This window comes from Nicotiana attenuata, unplaced genomic scaffold (genome assembly GCF_001879085.1).
Source record: "Nicotiana attenuata strain UT unplaced genomic scaffold, NIATTr2, whole genome shotgun sequence".
NCBI lineage: Eukaryota > Viridiplantae > Streptophyta > Magnoliopsida > Solanales > Solanaceae > Nicotiana > Nicotiana attenuata.
Window position 1 is genome coordinate 20,411 of NW_017676261.1, and position 20,406 is coordinate 40,816.

General features: G+C 39.0%; 1 protein-coding gene across 1 annotated transcript; it reads right to left on the bottom strand.

Moving 5' to 3' along the window:
- Positions 1-1,121: 1,121 nt before the first annotated feature.
- LOC109220886 (replication factor C subunit 2) lies at positions 1,122-5,339 on the bottom strand. The gene is made up of 7 exons (XM_019385351.1): positions 5,015-5,339; positions 3,089-3,195; positions 2,889-2,990; positions 2,453-2,648; positions 1,921-2,049; positions 1,635-1,829; positions 1,122-1,542 (listed from the first exon to the last, which is right to left on the bottom strand). Exons 1-7 carry the CDS (start codon positions 5,171-5,173, stop codon positions 1,432-1,434), a joined length of 999 nt encoding a protein of 332 aa, XP_019240896.1. The 5' UTR covers positions 5,174-5,339; the 3' UTR covers positions 1,122-1,431.
- Between the last annotated feature and the right edge of the window lie 15,067 nt (positions 5,340-20,406).

The window sequence follows — 20,406 nt, forward strand, 5'->3', positions numbered from 1 at the left end:
TTGTTAAAGTTCTCACTTTTTATCTTGGATTGCGTTTTCTATCACTTAGCTAAAATGAAAGTCAGATTGTAGTAGAAAAACCCATCGTCGAAAGTTGGTATGATACCACTTTCATATTATTGTTACTTCAATTTTCTTCATAAATAAAATAAAATAAAAACAACTGCCTCACGCGATCTCTAATTTGATATGATTTCATATCAATCACCAATAACCTAATCGTATTATATTTTAATTTAGATGTCACAAATCAAAGGGTACCAATTAGGTGATCAAGAATGGTAACAGTATGAATTTATTAGCAATAAATTCCAACTATTTAAATAAAAAGCAAACCAAAGTCAAGTAAATAATAATTTTGATGTCTATACTCAGTCAACGAGAAAAAAAGTGTAACAATGTACGGAAAATGAAGCCAAACCATTGACTATTAACCATTAAATTTAAGAATATATTTCTCTAAAACACGTTATGAAAGGCACCTCTTGTAAAAGCAATTATTGTCAAGTTACCTCCACGGGGAGCACACGTACAAATACACGGAACACCGCAAACTAGATAATTGAAATATGACACGAAAATAAATTAATGTAGTACCAACTAAGTTCCCAAAATGATCTGGCAAATCTTTTTTTCCAGAGCGGATCCACACACCAATGGTGGAAAAACACGAAAAAATTTATCATATCCGATGTTTACATCAAATTATTTAATTTATCATAATTAAGTGGTACAATGAGACAAGAATACATGCTCCCTCCCGTCTATTTCAATTGAATTTTTAGCTGTTTTCGCACATATTAATCTTTCAGCACTAATTAACAATGAAATTGATATTAATTTTAATTTGTTCATTGGAAATACAACAAATACTCCTCAGCTCTTTACTCCAAGAGCAACTTTGGAAAAAAGAAATTATTTCTTTTTGAAAAAATCAAATATTGTAGACTACAAAAAAAAAGGCAAAAAAATCAATAAAAGTTGACCGGAGGGAGTATTAACGTATATATGAAAAACATATGATATTATATCGATTTGATGTAAACACTGCATACGGATAAATTTTATCTTTTATAACTACTGGATTCACTGCAAAGGACTCTGGACGAGGATCTTGAAGCTACTAAGCAAAACAAAGATTTTTTTTTGACATAATCGGCCTTTTACTAGCATTGAAAGATATGGTTCTTTTCTAACATGGACATTTCTAGTGTTAAAAGGGCTGTCTTTTACCTTAGTAGAATTGAAATGCATAATGGTTCAGCAATCACTTTCCACGTAGTAACAACAACAATGAGTCAATGACTGCAATTAGACAGGCCAACGCTTGGCATATAAGCTAAGCTGTTTTTAAGGAAAGGAAGAACTAAAAAGGAAGATCACCAAGGAATAAATCTCTCTGTTGACCATGTACTTCAAATGCCTGTCTCATCATGCAGCCTTGGCCGTTTCTCGAACCAATGATAGTTTAGCCAGAAGACCGCACATCTGAAGATATGAACCAACCCCATCGCAGATCCTCATGTGGGCAAAACCAGTTTCCTGTTATACCAGCAGAAAAAGAAATAATTGATGTTAAACCAAAGATGGCTTATAAAGATTGGAATTATTTAGAAGTACTAAAACAGTCAAACCTTCATGAACTCCAGTTTGACATATTCTGCCATATCATAGTTCTTTATAATTCGGAAGAGGGTTGTGATAATATCGGTGGGAGAATAGCCAAGGTCATATAGAGCCTTTAGACCCGCGCAAGCATCATCAAATTTCCCTTCAAGGACATTCCGCACCATATTTTTCACGTGCAACGGATGGGGCTGGTCACAAACCTAGCATTCAGCAAAAGAGAATGGAATCATCAGTGGGGGGTCTGTCAAAAGATGAATAATTATATGAAAAGAGATAAGTGAGTCTCGTAACCTTGAAAACATTCTCTTGGTTGACAAAACCAAATCCACTGTGTGTTGCTTGTAAGTTATTTAAGGCCTGTCTCATATCTCCATCAGCAGTAAATATAATAGCCTCAAGACCTTCGGGTACATAAGGAACCTGCAAGGTAGCATATCGCCATATCCATAGATCAAATCTCTTTCCTCCCTTCTACCAATTTAACATTTGGTAAAAACAAAGATGACTGCATGTTGAAATGATTAAATGAAACTTTCACAACGGCCTGTGAGGCTGAAGGATATAGAAAAGTTCCTACCCTTTAGCTCATAATCTTGGTTAGCTCATAACCAAATTGACTAGCAAAGAAAGGCATGAAATTTACAGAGCAACTGGGAGGTTCATTGTGCTGCAACAGATTAAGGTATAATGACATGCTACCTGACTCGATGTGCAGACAAAAGATGTTGATTTAACACAAGGACTCAAAAGAAACCATTTCGAAGAAGCAAGAGGAACACTAGAAGAAAATAGCAAGTGTGTCGAGGATTAAGATTGCTAGTACCTTTTCTGCTGCAACCACGGCCATAAGGCGTCCAAGGATCTCTTGGTCAGATAATCTTGCAAATCGGACCAGGGCACATCTACTCTGAATAGGCTCGATAATCTTAGAAGAAGTGTTGCAGGCGAGAGCAAAGCGAGTGGAGTTCGAGTATATTTCCATTGTCCTCCTCAGTGCTTGCTGAGCTCCAGATGTCATGCTAAAAATTCAAAGAACACAGCAATAAAATTTCCATACCCAAAAGTGAAAAGTAAAATATTTGAGCTACTGCAGAAAATGCAGGTCAACACCACGGAGACAGATTGTCTACTACCCCACAGAATCAATCAAATTGATAGAGATGGTGCAAAAGAGATAGAAAAGTAAACAGTTTTTTCAAATGATTTCAAGCCCTGAGCACAAAAATGATATCTCAAATTTACAGAATAACATTTTTAACCTGTCAGCCTCGTCCAAAATAATTACTTTGTGCCGCCCGGGGGGTAGAGTTACTTTCTTCTGAGCAAACATCTTGATTTTGTTTCTGACAACATCAATGCCTCTGCACAAGAAACATTAATGCTTCTAAGAATCTTATAGAAGCAAGAAAGAATCATGTGAAATAAAGAGTTTTTAAATCGAATCAAGCACTCAATATACCTATCATCTGATGCGTTTAGCTCCAAAACAGCCTCCTTATAGTTTGGCCCCAGAAGTTCATGAGCAAGAGCCAATATACTAGTGGTTTTGCCAGTACCGGGAGGACCCTGCAGAGAGTTTATACAGAATCGAATATTCAGCATGAATAAACTATGCACAATTTCTTTAGCAAACTGCTTTTGCCAATTCAATGTGACACCAAAGGGACAAACACTTCGGAGTCTGGAAGTCCTAAATTAGATTTGCATTTGAGTAAAAATGGTCAACTTCCAGGAAAACTAACAATAACTATTTTGTTTTTACACATTCCCATCAATCAACATCTGGTATTAGAAATACTGTTCAGGAATCATAAAAAGAATGTATTAGAAACCAAAAGATTATTCTCCCACAAAACACAAGAGGTAAAAGAATCGGTATCCAACATCTGGTATAAGCTAACACAAAAGAGCATAGTTCTTTGCAAATACATATGTACATATAACTATGAAAGTCCAAGTACTATTGAGCAAGGACCATCAAGATTTACACAAGAAAAGGAATAAGGAATGCTTCATATTCAGGACTTATTGACCACAAGAGAATAAAACTGAGATCGCAGTAGCAGAACTATTGTACTTCCACTAAATTTCACTTCCACAAATGATTCCTTATGCACTTCCACACTCCTATACCACGCCTGGAACTTACTGATTGTGCACCAGAAGCCAGCTCCCCATACTTTGCTCGTACCAACTTTCTCCAATGCCGATGTTTTTCTTTTGAATATCTCCATAACCATTTCATTATTAGACTTTGAATAAGGTTTCAGATTTACATAAATTATTAGCTCTCAAACGCATAAAATAAAGTTTCTTGACATATGCAGTGGAGCAAGATATTAAAACTTTTCTTCTTTTTACATAAATGTTGATAATGATTAATAGCATTGGGCATAGTTCAAGCTTTTGAATAACCCTTGCAAAGTAATTTTTAGCCATATGTTTCTCTTTCACTTTTTGACAACACAAATCAAGAACCATTATAAAAGGGGTCTATCACAGTACTACTCTCTGCAATAAAACTCAAACCTGACAATGTAGTTTCTTAATAGCCAATTATACCATACATGGAGCAAAAGTTAGTTCTTTTTTCCTCATTTTGCATAAATTTAGATATAGTAATAGCATCAAACATATTTCAAGAATCAAGCTTGTGAAAAACCCCGCATGGAAGTACTTAAGTACTTTTTTTTTTCATTTTCATTTTTGGCCTTCCAAAACTAAACCTCAAACACAGAAAATAAAGTTTCTCATTATCCATAAATGGAGCAAAAGTTAGTCTTTTATTTTTTTTTTTCCTTTTAACATTAAGGTCCATCAGTGTTTTTCATTTTCTGAATTTGACAACAAAATTAAGAACCATTACAAAACGGGCCTATGGAAATGATGTATCTGCACAGAACCTCAACCCCATAAGGTAAAATTCTCATTTTTTCATAAATGGAGCAAAAAAAATCAGTAGCAAAATTGAGAAGCAGCATCAAAACTAGCCCTTTTTTTTGTTTAAACATAGATATTTATCAATGTTTCATTTTTTTGTTTTTGACAACCAAATCAAGAACCGTTACAAAATGGGTCTATGGTAATGCTGTATCTGCTCTAAACCTCAACCCCATAAAGTAAAATTTCTCAGTTTTACATAAATGGAGCAAAAAAAAAAAAAAATCAGTAGCAAAATCGAGAAGCAGCATCAAAATTGGTCCTTTTAGTTTAACACGATGAATTATCAATGCTTTAATCAAGAAACATTACAAACGGGTATACGGCAGTGCTATATCTGCACTAAACCTCAACTCAATAATAAAGTAAAATTTCTTAATTGGATAAAAAAAAAATAGTAGTAGCAAAATCAGGAAGGAAAATGAAAATGTCTCCCTTTGCTTACGGCTAAGATAAGATTGGGCATGTTGCCATCACGAGCAATAACTTGGAGTCTGGAGACAGCATCTTCGTTGCCTACAATGTCCGATACCTTTGTGGGTCGAAACTTCTCTACCCATGGGATTTCTGGGCCTGATGATGTCGTCGTAGAAGAAGAGGCCATTTTTGAACTTTGATTTGTGACTTCAAAGATTCAAAGCTCGAGCAGAATGAAACCCTTCTTCTTTACCCTTCTTTTGCTCTACTTGAAATTGGAGGGAAATATAGGCTGAGCTATAAAGCATTCCCTGATTGCTAATCGCGAAGTATACGTCCCATACATAAGTCGCAATTTTAATTTAGATTATAAGTCACATTAATAATATTTAGAAGTCCGATTCACAGATGAGTCGATTCACATATTGCGTATAAGTCGTTGTATTGGGTGATACCCTTTTTTGCTTGAGCCCGACCGGGTTGGGTCCGGTCCGGAGCGAGTCGGGGCCATCGAACCCGACCTGGATGCAAGGTAGAACGACGGCCACGTCTACAACCGAGGTCGACTCATTTCGAGACCGTTACAGAGCTCGATATGAGTCACCACCGGATGGAGAAACACACAAGGTCGGAAGCCGGACTCGTAACGGATAACCAAGCGTCGCCGGATATCTCGCCCAAACGTGATTTTCTCAACCACTTCAGGCCATTAAGGCGTAATTACAGGGATCCACGATGTAATCAATTTACCTACCTTATTTTTACCCTTAATCAGAATGTATAAAAGGAGATCTCTCTAAATTCTTGTAGGCATCAAGCACAATTGTTCTAAGCAATATTATATTCTGCGATTATTTACTTTAACAGCAATTGTTGAGTCTTTATCTTTATTTTTCCTCAACCTAAAAACCTTTTGTATCTTTTAGTTCACGGATCCTTAAAACCCCATATAAATTCAATTGTTATCCGGATTCGAGGGTAAACAGTCGTATTTCCGTAATTTATAAGTCGATTCATATTTTCATAATAGCGATTTATTCTCATTTTCTAGTTGCGATTATAAGTTGCATTATTTAATTGCGATTAATAAGTCGTATTCCCTAATTACGATTTATAACGCATTCATTAATTGCTATTTATAAGTCACATTCTTTAACTACGATTTATTAGTCGCATTACCAAGTCATATTACGTATAAGTCCTATAGTCAGATTTTGCAATGTATATGTTACATTCTAGTGCAATGTTTTTACTTCTTTTTATCCTTTCTTTAGCCGAGTGTCTCTTGAAAATAGCCTCTTTGCCCTTCCAGTGTAAGGGTAAGGATGCATCTTACCATTTCCACAGCCCATACCATTTCCACAGCCCACATGTGAGTATTCACTTCTTTTGGTTTATTGTTGTTGTTGCGTACTTTAGTGCGATATATAAGTCCACACAGCCTCTTCCCGTTCTTAGTCCCAGTTTAGGTGATTGTTTACCCTAAAAACGGATAACAATTGAATTTATACATGGTTTTAAGGACACGTGATTTTACTTGGCACAAACTGAGAAAATACGTAAATTGATATTGAAATTGACTGCAAATAGAAATAAAAGCAAACCGAAATGAACGTATAGCTTTAGCCCTCAAGCTAGGTAGCCCTCGAACCAAACGAATACTCCACTGGAAAATATGAACAAAGTAACAGAGTATTGAGAGCTTAAGAGAAAGGTAATATATTGCTTTGTATTGCGTGAATGTCATGTCCTTTACAAATGATCAGACTCCCTCTTATATAGTAGGGGAGTCCTACTCTTGGTACAATTCTAAATACATTAAGAAGTCCCATGATTGGCTAATTAATCGGCCTCTTCTTGATGCGTGCCAGGATTTGCGCCGTGATCCTTACCTGATTGCGGATATTTTATTTTTCCGTTATTCGACCCAGTTCGCTTCCCTCGATCTCCTTCTTTTTCAGTCTCGATATTGGTCGGTCTCGGGCCTAATCGGTCTCAGGGTCTCGAGCTCGGCAATCTATCTTTACACCACGGTCCGGTATAGTATGGGATTGAACCTTGGCCTACCGCATTCCAGGGCAAGTCCGATCTTGACCGTATACAGATAGTCCCCTCGTTTTTTGGAGAGTAATGACAAGAAACGATATGAGACCTCGATCTTTAATTCGATAAATAATGACATAGGCAGGTAAAGGTCATCAAAATGTCCCGTCGGTGCAGTTTTCGATCGGGAGAAGCTGGTCACAAAGCTCGAAGCGGCCAAATCGGAGGTCGAAACGGCGAAATCGGAGGTCGAAGCGACCAAGGCCAATGCTAATGCAGTGGTAACTATCTACTGGGCCGATGTCGAAGCCGCTCAGGTCCGAGCAAAGGAGGTCGCTTGAGGAGATCCATGCTCGGTGTTTCGATCTTACAGCCGAGATCTAGAGTGCTAAGGAGCTCGAAGCTGAAGACAGGGGGTTAGCTTACCCTGATGACGATGATTCTGAGAGCCTGAGCGGATTCAAAAGTGGAGAAGACCCCGAGGGTGAAGATGCTACTCCTGGAGATGACTAGGCCTTTTAGGATTTCATATATTTTGTGTTTCTGTCGGGGTCATTTCGGCTTTTGTAAAGAATTTTCATCGGGCTGTGTTGCCCTTGTAAAAAGTTTTGATGAATATATAAAACTTTTTCCCTTCAATGGCTTCCGAATCTGTTGTCTTTTTGTTAATTTATACGAGGGTTAAAGCGCCTTAGCATAAAATTCTGAAGTTGTATCCGAAGGTCCAAGGTTGAGATGGTAAGGACCGATAGTAAGTACTGCTCTCGACCATTTCTGATCGGCAATCCATGAGTGAATGTTCGAACTCGAATAAGGGTAGCCCTTAGGCTTAATACGTAGTCCCAAATTTAGGGTAATAATTTGATCTTGAATCGAGGCGGCCCTTGGGTTTGTTAGATAGTCCCCGAGTGAGAATGGTTGCTCGAACTCGAGTTAGGGTGGCCCTTAGGCTTTATAGTCGAGTGAGGATTTGCTCTAACTCGGGATAAGGTAGCCCTTAGGCTTTTAGTCGATTGAGAATTGATTTCTCGAACTCGAAGTAAAAGTATCCCTGGGCTTTGTAGTCGAGTGAGAAATGATTTCTCAAACTCGAAGTAAAAGTAACCCTTAGGCTCGATAAAGAGTCCCCGAGTGAGGATTTTGCTCGAACTCGAGTTAGGATAGCCCTTAGGCTTTGTACCCTTTTCAGCTCTCGAATTTTTTCCTTTGCTTTATCATTCGTGTTTACAAAGGTTTGAATGTCTTAGCATGAAATAATAAGGTTGTGTTCGAGGGTTCGAACAAAACTTTGCCTTTATTGCCTTTCTGGGTTAAGGCGTTATCGAGTTCGATGTTACTGAAGTTTTCTCCCGAAAATATCTTGAGTTTGAGATTTTGCCGAGTGTAGCCTTTAGAATCGGTTGTGAAAGAATTTTTTCTTTTTCGAAGGCCTATTTTTGTTACGGATTTCGGACGTCTCCGAACCTTGTTAAACTGGTCGTAGCCTTTGTCGCGCCCCCTTTTTTCCTCCTCGCGGAGAAAGGTCCGGGTTTCGACATTTTCATGGGGGAATAACTTTTTTCCTTTTGGAAATTGGGTTTTTGAAGAGTCGCCACCTAACGAATTATGGTGCGTTAGGGCACCTTGAGCAATTAACTCATGGACTAGTTTGCATTACCAAAGATTTAGGGTAAGGGCTCGAAATAACCTTGATGGGGAAGGTGTTAGGCACCCCTTGCGGTCCACAACGGTGGGTCCCGGCCGAACTTATATTCATGTGAATTAGTCAAATAAACGGATAAACAGTTTTACCACGTACTTGCAAGTAAGGCATGTTTTGACATTCAAGTAAGGAAAAGGGTTTGAACACGTTGCACATATAAAGAAAAGTAAATTCATTTAAACAACGGGAATTGGGAAAGGGGGTCCTAGGTTGGTTAGCCTACAGGATCATACCCACACAATGCCCGGTAATCACTCCTCAACGAGGGGCTACACGTGACATTAGCACGTAGTCATCATATCCTTACTACCCAATTCCCCCCCCCCCCCCCGGTCATAGCCTAAAGCGTTCTAACAACCTTGAAAGATATCATATGCGTGCATTACGCGTCCCTTCTTTATGCCCCTGGAGGTATTTAGGACCTCTAATTTTGGGCAGTTCTAGACCATCCTAAGGTGTTTAAAGGAGAAAAAGTCTAGGCGTCAAACAAAACAAGTAGGACTGTATTTAAAAAGGGAAACAACTAAAGGCTCACATTTACCTCCACAAACATAACAAGCAAATGCACGTCTCAGACGATTGTTTTTAAGTATTTGAGATAAAACCTTAGAACATGATATCTAGGTGAGCTGAGAGTATACAGTATTGAACTAGGACCAAAGCGTGAAAGAACTGAGTCAATTTGCCTACTGATGTTAAACTTGCTGAGTATGAGCAATCGCAGATAGCAGAACATGGTTTTACGGTTGAAGAATTTTAATAGTCCTATAGGCTTGTGTAGGCGTATAATAGTGATTTCCTATGAGCATGATATCTATGTTGATTAGGAATGCAGTAAAACAGTAAAACGATTTTCAAACGATAATTTGAGATCTTATAGGCATGATTTCTATCAATATTAATTTAAAGCAGTATTTGAAGAATTATTTAAAGAAGCGGACAGATTAATAGAATTAAACCAATTCAGAATAAACAAACCTGAATTAAACTGATTTATTTAACTAAGCTGGTTTTAAGTTCTATAGGCATGATTTCTATTAGAGCTGATTTTAATTCCTATAGGCATGGTATCTAGTTATTAAAAGCCATTTAGACCCTATAGACATGGTTTCTAATTGTGTGGAAGTAAAGCAAACATAACAAACACATTTGAATCAACACAACCCTATAGGCATGGTATCTACCCAGTTTTACCCATTATATATATACTACCCTCCATTTTCACTAAACACCCCACTGTTGTTTACAATAATTATTACAGACCAATGAGTTAAATAAAAGTACATAAATAAACAAGAGTTAATCTATAGGGAGCCTACAGTAGGCCGAAATGACTTCCAAGCCTCCAGTAGCCTCAAATGCCAAAGTGCCATAGCCAATTTTATGTCCAAGTGTGTCAGAGTTTCCAAAGGACCTCAAGGATCCCGGACAGTGCTCACACCTAGACTTTCCCAAATAGTAACTGATTATTGTGTAGTGTGGAAGGGCCAACTCTGACATGCAAGAGTTCAGAGAGATCTCAAGGGTCTCAAGGCAGTACACATATCAGAGGGGCAGAACCTAGTAATCCAAGAGTAAAGTGAGAGTGTTTGACATAGTTTTAAAAAGGTTTTTAGTAGAATAAGTCAAGAGATGACTTCAAAGAGTAGAAAAAGGAAAGTTTTTAGAAAACGAGGACGTANCAATTTCATGTCCAGGTGTGTCAAAGTTCCCAAAGGATCTCAAGGATCTCGGGCAGTGATCACACCCAGACTTTCTCAAATAGTAACTGATTATTGTGCAGTGTGGAAAGGCCAGCTCTGACATGCCAGAGCTCAGAGAGATCTCAAGGGTCTCAAGGCAGTACACATATCAGAGGGGCAGAACCTAGTAATCTAAGAGTAAAGTGAGAGTGCTTGCCATAGTTTTGAAAAGGTTTTGAAAATAGTACAGAGATGACTTTAAGAGTGAAAAATGTTTTCAGAAACAGGCAATAGTTTGGTAGTAAAAGATAGTTTGAGAAGAGCACCAAAACTCTTTTGAAAACAGCAGATAATCAATAAAACATTCAGATTCAGAAACACTCAACAAACAGATCTCACATGGGGATAAAGGGATTGGGGCACATAAGAGTCACATATAGAAAACCCAACATGATCACACAATTAAGGGATTAAACAGATATTCACAAACAGGCTGGTTAAGTATCAGATAACTACGTGAAGTGTAGACATGCTAATCATACATTGTACAGGACAGAGTTTAGACATGCTAGGCAAATAAGTAAGAAGGAAGACAGATTGAATTCATAGATGATGAACTAGTGCAGGAATGAAACACATAGGGTTTGGATTTCAAAATTTAACTAGAGACATACAGTGAAGAAAAGAATGCAGAATATAAAGTAGATGCAATTCCAATATCTAGCCTTGGCTTTCAGCCGACTAGACCAGTGAGTATCACAAGTAACAGAGAAGAAAAGAGAGTTTTAGAGTGTAAGTGTGCTTTTGTGAACTAATGTTCTGTTTTTTTTGAAGTGAGAATACGAGAGTGGTTATATAGCAGTTCGAGGGTAGAGTCAATAAGGTAAAAGAATCAGAAATCAGCAATTAAGGGCAATCAGAATCCAATCATATAAGGGGTTTAGAATAGACTCCTTTAATTAGGGGCAATTAGCCAAACGGTAACAACAGGGGTTTAATTAAGGCAAAAGACCAAATCATACCAAATAAAGAATCAATAAGAATCCCAAAGTTATACGTGCAAGCAATTAAGGCAGAGACGACCAATTCAAGTTATAAACAAGGAAACAAAATAAAGTCTATGCATACCAATCTTTAACGGAGTAATCAATCAGCCAGAATTTCAAAGTAATACTGATTTCTAGAAAGAATATATATCAATTCCCATAAATAGAAAGTAAATTAAGTAAAATTTCACAGAAACATCGAACTTAGCCGGAAAAAATTAGGTCAGAACCCCAATAGGCTCAGTTAGAGAGACAATCACGAAAGAGTCAGCAAGTATCACAAACAACTTAAATAAAGCAAGAAATAATAGTCAGAATGAACATAGACATGGAGGATCAGTAGAAAAATTGAACCAAGAACTTATTAGAGGCATATTAGGACAATAAAGCCACGAGACATTCAAATGGCTAAGAGAAATCACAGGAACCCAGGCAAGAACAAAGGCAGTACTCAAATAACTCAGAAACCAAAAAAAAGAGTCGAAAAAATTAGGGTTTTTAGTATAAACAAGTTGAAGTTAGAGAAATCCTAATGAAATCGATTAAAACATATAGAAACAGAAGATTAAACACTCGAATCACTAAATGTTTTGGAAAAAGAAATTTCAGGAAACCCTAGTTTAGAGAAAGATGAAAAATCGCTTGAAAATCATACGATTCTTGTAAAGAATCACAAGGTTACTGTAAAACTCATAAGAAACAAGTTTAAATTATCTCAGATCTGTACAGATCTAAGAGGTTCAAAAGAAAGAAATTAGGGTTTCGAGGAGAACAACACAGAAGCGAAGAAACCTTCTTAAAAACCCATAGATCGTAGCCGATGTAGGATGATCTTACTCGGAATCACACTGGACCAGCCTGAAACGAGCGAGAAAGGGGCCATAGATGCGAGCCAACTAGCCCTGGTCCCTTGAGGACCCCGGATGGCAAGACTAACGCGAGAGAGGCCATTGGAGGCCTGGGGGTGGTGAGAAATCATCGTAGATAGCCATAGGTGAGTGTCAGTGAGGTTTGATTAGGGTTAGGTTTGAGAGTGTTTGAGAGAAGAGAGGGGTTTCAGGGCGGCAGATGGTGGAAATGAAAGGGTTTTGGGGGTGTCGTTTGGTTTATTTTAGGAAGGGTCGTTTGTGGCCGTTGATCTCTATGATCAACGGCCGAGATTAAAAGGTTTTGGGGCTGGATCGGGAAGCTGGGTTTAGGCTGGTAATTGGGTTGAATAAGGGCTGAAATTGAAATAAAAATAGGACAGATTTTAAATAGCCACTTTTAATAACTATATAATTTATAAAAATAACAAATGAATTCCAAAAAATATCTTGGTGTACTAAAATGATTTAAAATACTTACTTAACATTTTAAAAATATAAAAGACTATTTTATGCATCAATAATATAGTTATGCACTGGTATGGGCTATTATTGCAAAGATGTACAATTAGCCTAAAAAATATAAATATAACTATAAAAAATGCACTAAAAATATTTAAACACTATGTTGGCATAAATAAAGAATTTAGATGACTAAATCATCACAAAAGTGTTTTGAAGAATAATTATTGGATATTTTATAAATAAAAGAGAAGAAATAAATTAATTTTGGAGCTCTTAAGATTATAGAAAAATTATAAAAAATTCTTATGCATGCTTATAACTGCATATGTACTATTTTGAAAGTATATATATGTATTAAAAATATATGAGGAAAAATTGGGTATCAACAGCTGCCTCTCTTTACCCGGGAAGGATGAAAGAGTTTTCGGGTAAAGAAATGATGGCCAATTTTGACGGAATGGGATGTTTCGAAAGATAGAGGCCAGACTCCGATCTTGAGTTGCCTACATATCCCTGGTTTTAAAGAAATCAGGCCATGTGTAGTTCTGGATTCATTGGCGGAATATACCGATGAAGTCATTGCAAGAACGTGCACGAGATGCGAGAGCGGTTATGGTGAACGGTTAAGTTTGAGCTAGTTTAAAGGAACTGGAGCGAGGTCGCTCCTACTAGGATAACGGTTGCTTGCTGATCACTTGCAGATAAAGAGATGCTACAAACATGTATCTGTGCCAAAATTTAAACATGATGCAGATTCCCTTTGGACCATGAGAGCTGTCTTTGGACGGTTAAGGATGACGTCCTCGGACCATGATGTCCTGGGCCATGAATTATTTAGTGAGGGATTCGCAGGCCATGAAATGGTGTTCTCGGGCCATGCAGCAGGTGCCTCCGAACCATGATGCCTTTGAATAATGATATGCGAATTTGAGGGATCTTCAGGCCATGGCATGGTGTCTTCCGGCTATGAGGATGATGCCTTTAGACTATGACGCCTTTGGATAGATTGGTGATATTTCAGCCCATGAGATGCAATAATAAGATGTTGTCAAGACAAGGCTTAGTCTTGCGAGATGAAGGGCAGAGCTTAGCCCGATAGAAGAGCAAATAGATAGTACCGGAGTAGAGCAACATTTATGCAAGGAGGGACAATGTTTAGTCCCATGAAGATGGAAGGCAGTGCTTAGCCTTATGCAAATATGGAGGCAGGGATTAGCCTCATGCAAGTAATAGGGAGGCAGGGCTTAGCCTTATGCAAACAGGGAGGCAGGGATTAGCCTTAGGGAGGCAAGGATTAGCCTCATACAGATAGGGAGGCAAGGATTAGCCTCATGCAAGATGGGGAGGCAAGGATTAGCCTCATGCAAGATAGGGAGGCAAGGATAAGCCCCATGAAAGTGGGAAGCAGGGATTAGCCTCATGCAGGTATGGAGGCAAGCATTAGCCTCATGCAGATATGGAGGCAAGGATTAGCCCCATGCAAGTGGGAGGCAGGGATTAGCCTCATGCAAATAGGGAGGCAGGGATTAGCCTCATGCGAATGGGGAGGCAAGGATTAGCCTCATGCAGGTGGGGAGGCAAGGATTAGCCTCGTGTAGATAGGGAGGCAAGGATTAGCCTCATGTAGGTGGGGAGGCAAGGATTAGCCTCATGCAAGTATGGAGGCAAGGATTAGCCTCGTGTAGATAGGGAGGCAAGGATTAGCCTCATGTAGGTGGGGAGGCAAGGATTAGCCTCATGCAAGTATGGAGGCAAGGATTAGCCTCATGCAGATATGGAGGCAAGGATTAGCCCCATGAAAGTGGGAGGCAGGGATTAGCCTTATGCAGGATATGGGGAGGCAAGGATTAGCCTCATGCAATTAGGGAGTCAGGGATTAGCCTCATGCAGGTATGCGGGACAGGGCTTAGTCCCATGGAAAGAGCGAGTAGCATATGTCTTAGCTGGAGATATATTCGGTGTCTGGTGGACTGATTGATAGTGATCTTGTTACGTGTACATATTTGTGGATGCTATTGCTATGTCAGATGTACCTGCGTTCAAAGAAAAATTGTATGTTTTGTGAGGGGGGAGGTTGGTTCGTGCTTCTGTCCGCTGGCCTTTCTTTGCTTCGTTTTGGAGGATTTTGAGTTTCCTGGTTAACCTGACTGTTACGGAAATAGAGCTTTCGAAAATATGCAATTATTGATAAAAATAGAGTCATTTAGAAACATATCGAAATCTCAAGTAATTTTAGATGAACTAGTGACTGTAACACATTTCAGAGACACTGCAACTTCTTATGGTAGAATTTTGAGGGTCCTCCTCAAAATTCTGCCCCAGTTTGGTAGATGATCCTTCGGCCGCTCGCGAGTAATGAGCCTTGTTAAACCTCCTTCGGAATTTTGAGAATCCTTCTCAAAATTCTGCGCATGTTTCTTAATCAATTTCTGACTGTCTGGCATATATTGGTGTTGGCTGGACTTTCCGGAATTTTGAGGGGTCCTCCTCAAAATTCTGCCCTAATTTTTGATCTTGGGGGAGAAATGGAAATTTTATTATGATATGACCGAACCCATAAGGCTGCCTACGTATCCCCTCTTAAACGGGAATCGGGTCAAGCGTAATTCAATTACAACAGATGAGGAAATGATTAGTTTTGGCCAAATTTCTCCGTCCATTTCTGCAAGTATGAGTGCTCCTCCAGTCAGCACCCTGTGAACCATGTAAGGACCTTGCCAGTTGGTAGAGAATTTCCCTTTGGATTCATCTTGATGTGGGAAGATCTTCTTCAGCACCAGCTGTCTGCAAATTGTCTTAGTTTTACACTTTTGTTGAAAGCTCTGGACATTCTGTTCTGGTAAAGCTGATCGTGACACACTGCGTTCATCCTTTTTCCATCGATAAGGGCCAATTGTTCATAGCGGCTTCTTATCCATTCTGCATCGCTGAGTTCGGCTTCCTGTATAATCCTTAAAAAAGGAATTTCTACCTCGGCTGGGATGACAGCTTCGGTGCCATAAACCAACATGTAGGGAGTTGCTCCAGTTGACGTGCGAACTATAGTGCGGTATCCCATAGAGCAAAAGGTAGCTTCTTGTGCCATTGTTTGTGGTTTTCTACCATCTTTCTCAGTTTCTTTTTTGGTGTTTTTGTTGGCGACTTCCACGGCTCCATTCATCTGAGGTCTATAGGCTGTGGAATTCTTGTGCTTGATTTTGAAAGTCTTACACATGGCTTTCATCAAATCACTGTTGAGGTTGGCGGCATTATTAGTGACAATGGACTCGGGAACTCCGAATCGGCAAACAATACGGTCTTTGACAAATTCTGTGACGACTTTCTTGGTTACAACTTTGTAAGATGCAGCCTCTACCCATTTTGTGAAGTAATCAATGGCTACCAGAATAAACCTGTGTCCGTTTGAAGCAGTGGGCTCAATCGGACCAATGACATCCATTCCCCAGGCGGCTAATGGCCAAGGCGAGCTTGTTGCGTTGAGCTCATTTGGTGGCACTTTTATCATATCAGCATGCACTTGACATTGGTAGCATTTGCGGACATACTGGACGCAGTCGGTCTCCATGGTCATCCAAAAGTAACCGGCCCTGAGTATCTTTTTGGCCAAGATAAAGCCATTCATATGCGGGCCGCAGGTCCCGGCATGTATCTCTTCAAGTAGCTTAGAAGCTTCTTTTACGTCGGCACATCTTAACAATCCTAAATTAGGAGTTCTCCTGTACAAATTTCCTCCGCTGTGGAAGAAGTGATTGGACAATCTCCGAAGTGTGCGTTTCTGAGTGGGGTTTGCATGCTCCGGATATTCTCCTTTCGCCAAATACTCCTTGATGTCATGGAACCAAGGCTTTCTATCTGTCTCTTCCTCGACGTGGGAACAATAAGCCGGTTAATTATGGACCTTTACTGGGATGAGATCAATGAAGTTCTTGTTTGGATGTTGTATCATAGATGACAAAGTGGCCAATGCATCGACAAACTTATTCTGAATTCTGGGTACATGCCGAAACTCTATCTTTGTGAACCTCTTTCTCAATTCCTGCACATGGTGCAGATGTGGCAATATCTTGGAATTCTTGGTGGTCCACTCTCCTTGTACCTAGTGCACAAGCAAATCTGAATCCCCAATTACTAGCAACTCTTGAATGTTCATGTCGATGGCCATGTTGAGTCCTAATGTGCAGGCTTCATACTCCGCCATGTTGTTAGGGCAGGGAAATCTGAGTTTAGCAGATACCGGATAATGTTGACCCGGTTCTGATACCCAAAACTGCTCCAATGCTAACTCCTTTGAAATTTGCAGCTCTGTCAAAGAACATCCTCCAACTGTCGTATGCTTCAGTAATATCCTCTCCTACAAATGACACTTCTTCATCATGAAAATATGTTTTCAAGGGTTCGTATTCTTCTCCCACGGGATTCTCAGCAAGATGATCTGCCAATGCTTGTCCTTTGACCGCCTTTTGAGTTACGTACACGATATCGAACTCACTCAACAGTATCTGCCATTTGGCCAACTTTCCGGTCGGCATGGGCTTCTGAAATATATACTTCAAAGGATCCATCCTGGATATGAGGTATGTGGTATAGGCACAGAAGTAATGCCTTAACGTCTGGGTCGTCCAGGTCAAAGTACAGCAGGTGCATTCCAGCAAAGAGTACTGTGCTTCGTAAGGTGTGAACTTCTTACTCAAGTAGTATATGGCTTGCTCCTTTTTTCCTGTCTCGCCATGTTGTCCCAGAACACATCCGAAGGCTCCATCCAATACCGATAGATAGAGTAGCAAAGGTCGTCCCGGCTCTGGCGGGACCAAAACCAGTGGTGTGGATAGGTATTCCTTGATTTTGTCAAAAGCTTTCTAACAGTTTTCGGTCCAGCTTGTCTCCGCATCTTTCCTCAGCATCTTGAAGATGGGTTCACATATGACTGTGGACTGTGCTGTGAAGCGACTGATATAATTGAGACGCCCTTGGAAGCTCATCACGTCCTTTTTACTCCTAGGCAGCGGTAACTCCTGAATAGCCTTGACTTTAGACGGATCTAGCTCAATCCCTCGACGGCTGACAATGAATCCCAATAACTTTCCTGCGGGAACCCCGAATGCACACTTGGCGGGGTTCAGTTTTAAGTTGTACCTCCTTAGTCTGTTGAAGAACTTTCTCAAGTCTGCTATGTGGTCTGCGGCCCTCTTGGATTTGATAATGACGCTGTCCACATACACCTCTATCTCCTTGTGTATCATATCATGGAAGATGGTTGTCATGGCTCTCATGTAGGTAGGGCATTGTCACACCTCCTTTTTACACACCTACCCCGAAGGATAATGTATAAGGGAGTTTTTCCATTTAAAGTGACATTATTCGAAATGGGATTATTTATTTGGTTTTTGAAGTCGCCACTTGGGATAGGTTTGGCTTTTGGTGTCCCAAGTCACCGGTTTATCTTAAATCCCAAATCGAGGAAAATTTTGACTTCCCGAATGGAGTCTGCGAACCAGAAATTCTGAATAAGGAATTTTGTTGACCCGAGGGAAGGTGTTAGGCACCCCCGGATCCCGTGGTTCTAGCACGGTCGCTTAAACTATTATAATTGGCTAAAAATCTGATTTTAATGCATATATCCTATAGTGCAATTTTAAAAGTTATTTACCGCTTTTAATAAAAAATTTAAGAAAGTGAACGTCGTTTAAAAACATATTTTTGGATCACGTCACATGAAATGCACCCGGATCCTTGACACATTTTTACCCAACGTTTTGGGATTTGGATTTGGGTCGCATGAAATGCACACCCGTATTTAGGAAGGTAAAATTATTAAAAAAGCGCGCCTAAAGCGACTAACGTGTTATTATTTTTGCGGGAGGCCGTGAAATTCGCTAAACGGCATGTCCCGAATTCTAAGAATTTTAATATAAACAATTAAAGATGGGCCACACAATTTATGCATTTTATTTGGCGCGGCTCACCTCATTTTATTATTTAAAGGCCAACCTAAAACAAACTACGATTTTCTATTGGATTTGTCTCTTCAGGGCCTGATTAATCAATATTATTAATGCTATTATTAGAAGCAATCAAAGAATTTTGGGCCTCGAGTTCAAGTACACACTTGAACAAGAGGCAAACCTCTTAACTCAAGCATGCTACTTAACTAGGAGGCCCAAAGCCTATGTTATAAATTTAATCTCGTAATCTTAATATACACTCAGGCCTTCAATATTGAATTTTGAATTTGGCCCAACAAATAACAGTGATATCAGTTCGCTTTGCGGCCTGTTACCAGCCTTAGCCTCAACGCAAGCCCGATTGGGAAAGCAGGTAGGCCTGGAATTAAACCCTTCGTCAGTCATATTGGGGTCCAACAAAATGGCTTGGGCTATGCGCCCTGGGCTTGTCAACGGGCCCAAAAAAATGACTGAAAGGATTCCAAGCTGTTCAGTTCATTGATTAGGATAACAAGTAGAAGGGAATTCCAAATTCAATACCACTATTAATTAATTCTACATTTGATACTTAATCTAAACTGATGACATGTTACAAACATTTAAAGGCTTTGATAGCTAGTTAGTGTAATCACACTCAAAACTTATTTGGCATGCTGGAACAGTGGTTATTTGATTTCAAAAACCGATTATAATTGTTTGCACTAATTCTAATATCACTTTTACTAACATTTAATCAGAGAGTTGCATTTAAATCAGTAAGATACCATATGAAACATTCACAAAATGATGAACACGTGAGACATTGTTTTGTTAACACTTATAGGATTAATCTTACTATCATGAATTTTAAAAGTCAGCAGCAAATTTAAACGAATCATGAATTATAGTGTCATGAATAACTAACATGAATCCTACCATAACTGAAACCATAATCAATCAAATCAGAAAGTCCATATAGTCCAGTTAAGTACAAATCAGAGAATGTTCAAATGTCAACTATTCTTACTACATATCTAACAGTAGACTAATCATGAGAGCAACAACAATAACATGCTATTTCTCCAGTAATTCAAATACACTTGCGAATTGAGTTCTTCATACCGCACTTGAAATGAAGGATGTACCTGGGATTACAATGAGATAGAAAGGAAGGAGAGGATCAGTCAGCAGCAGCAGGTAATAATCATCAACTAAAACCAGCAGCAACACAGCTCACAAATCGAGCACCAAAAATCCAGGAAAAGGAAAAGGATGCAATTGACTTCAAAGGAACTTCAATCAACCACATACACCAGCTAGATTTGAAAACCAGCTCGAGGAACCAATGCAGTTGAACAAAAACAGATCTGGAAAGGATTTTATACTATATTTTTTGTTGATTTTTCAAGACTTTGTTTCTAGGATCTAATGTTTTATATCTAAACTCTCTATTTCTACCAGTAATTTTTTTGGATTTTTTCAGTAGTTTTTTCAGNAATAATGAACGCTGTAGAAAGAAAAATGTGTAGAAATAATAATGAATAATAAAGAGCAATGTATTTGATTAAAACTGAAAAACATCCAGACAAGTACGGCTCGATGAATCGAGCTTTTATTTTGAAACAAGCAAGTCTTTAAACAAAATTACTAAAATCTTAAATGCCTAGAATAGCTATAGAAATAAAATTTGCCAAG

Excerpts from the sequence above, each read along its gene's own strand:
- LOC109220886 (XM_019385351.1), bottom strand. The coding sequence starts at position 5,173 with ATGGCCTCTTCTTCTACGACGACATCATCAGGCCCAGAAATCCCATGG. Across the intron at positions 2,991-3,088 it reads CTAAACGCATCAGATGATAG|AGGCATTGATGTTGTCAGAA; the intron begins GTATATTGAGTG and ends TTTCTTGTGCAG. Across the intron at positions 1,543-1,634 it reads TCAAACTGGAGTTCATGAAG|GAAACTGGTTTTGCCCACAT; the intron begins GTTTGACTGTTT and ends CTGGTATAACAG.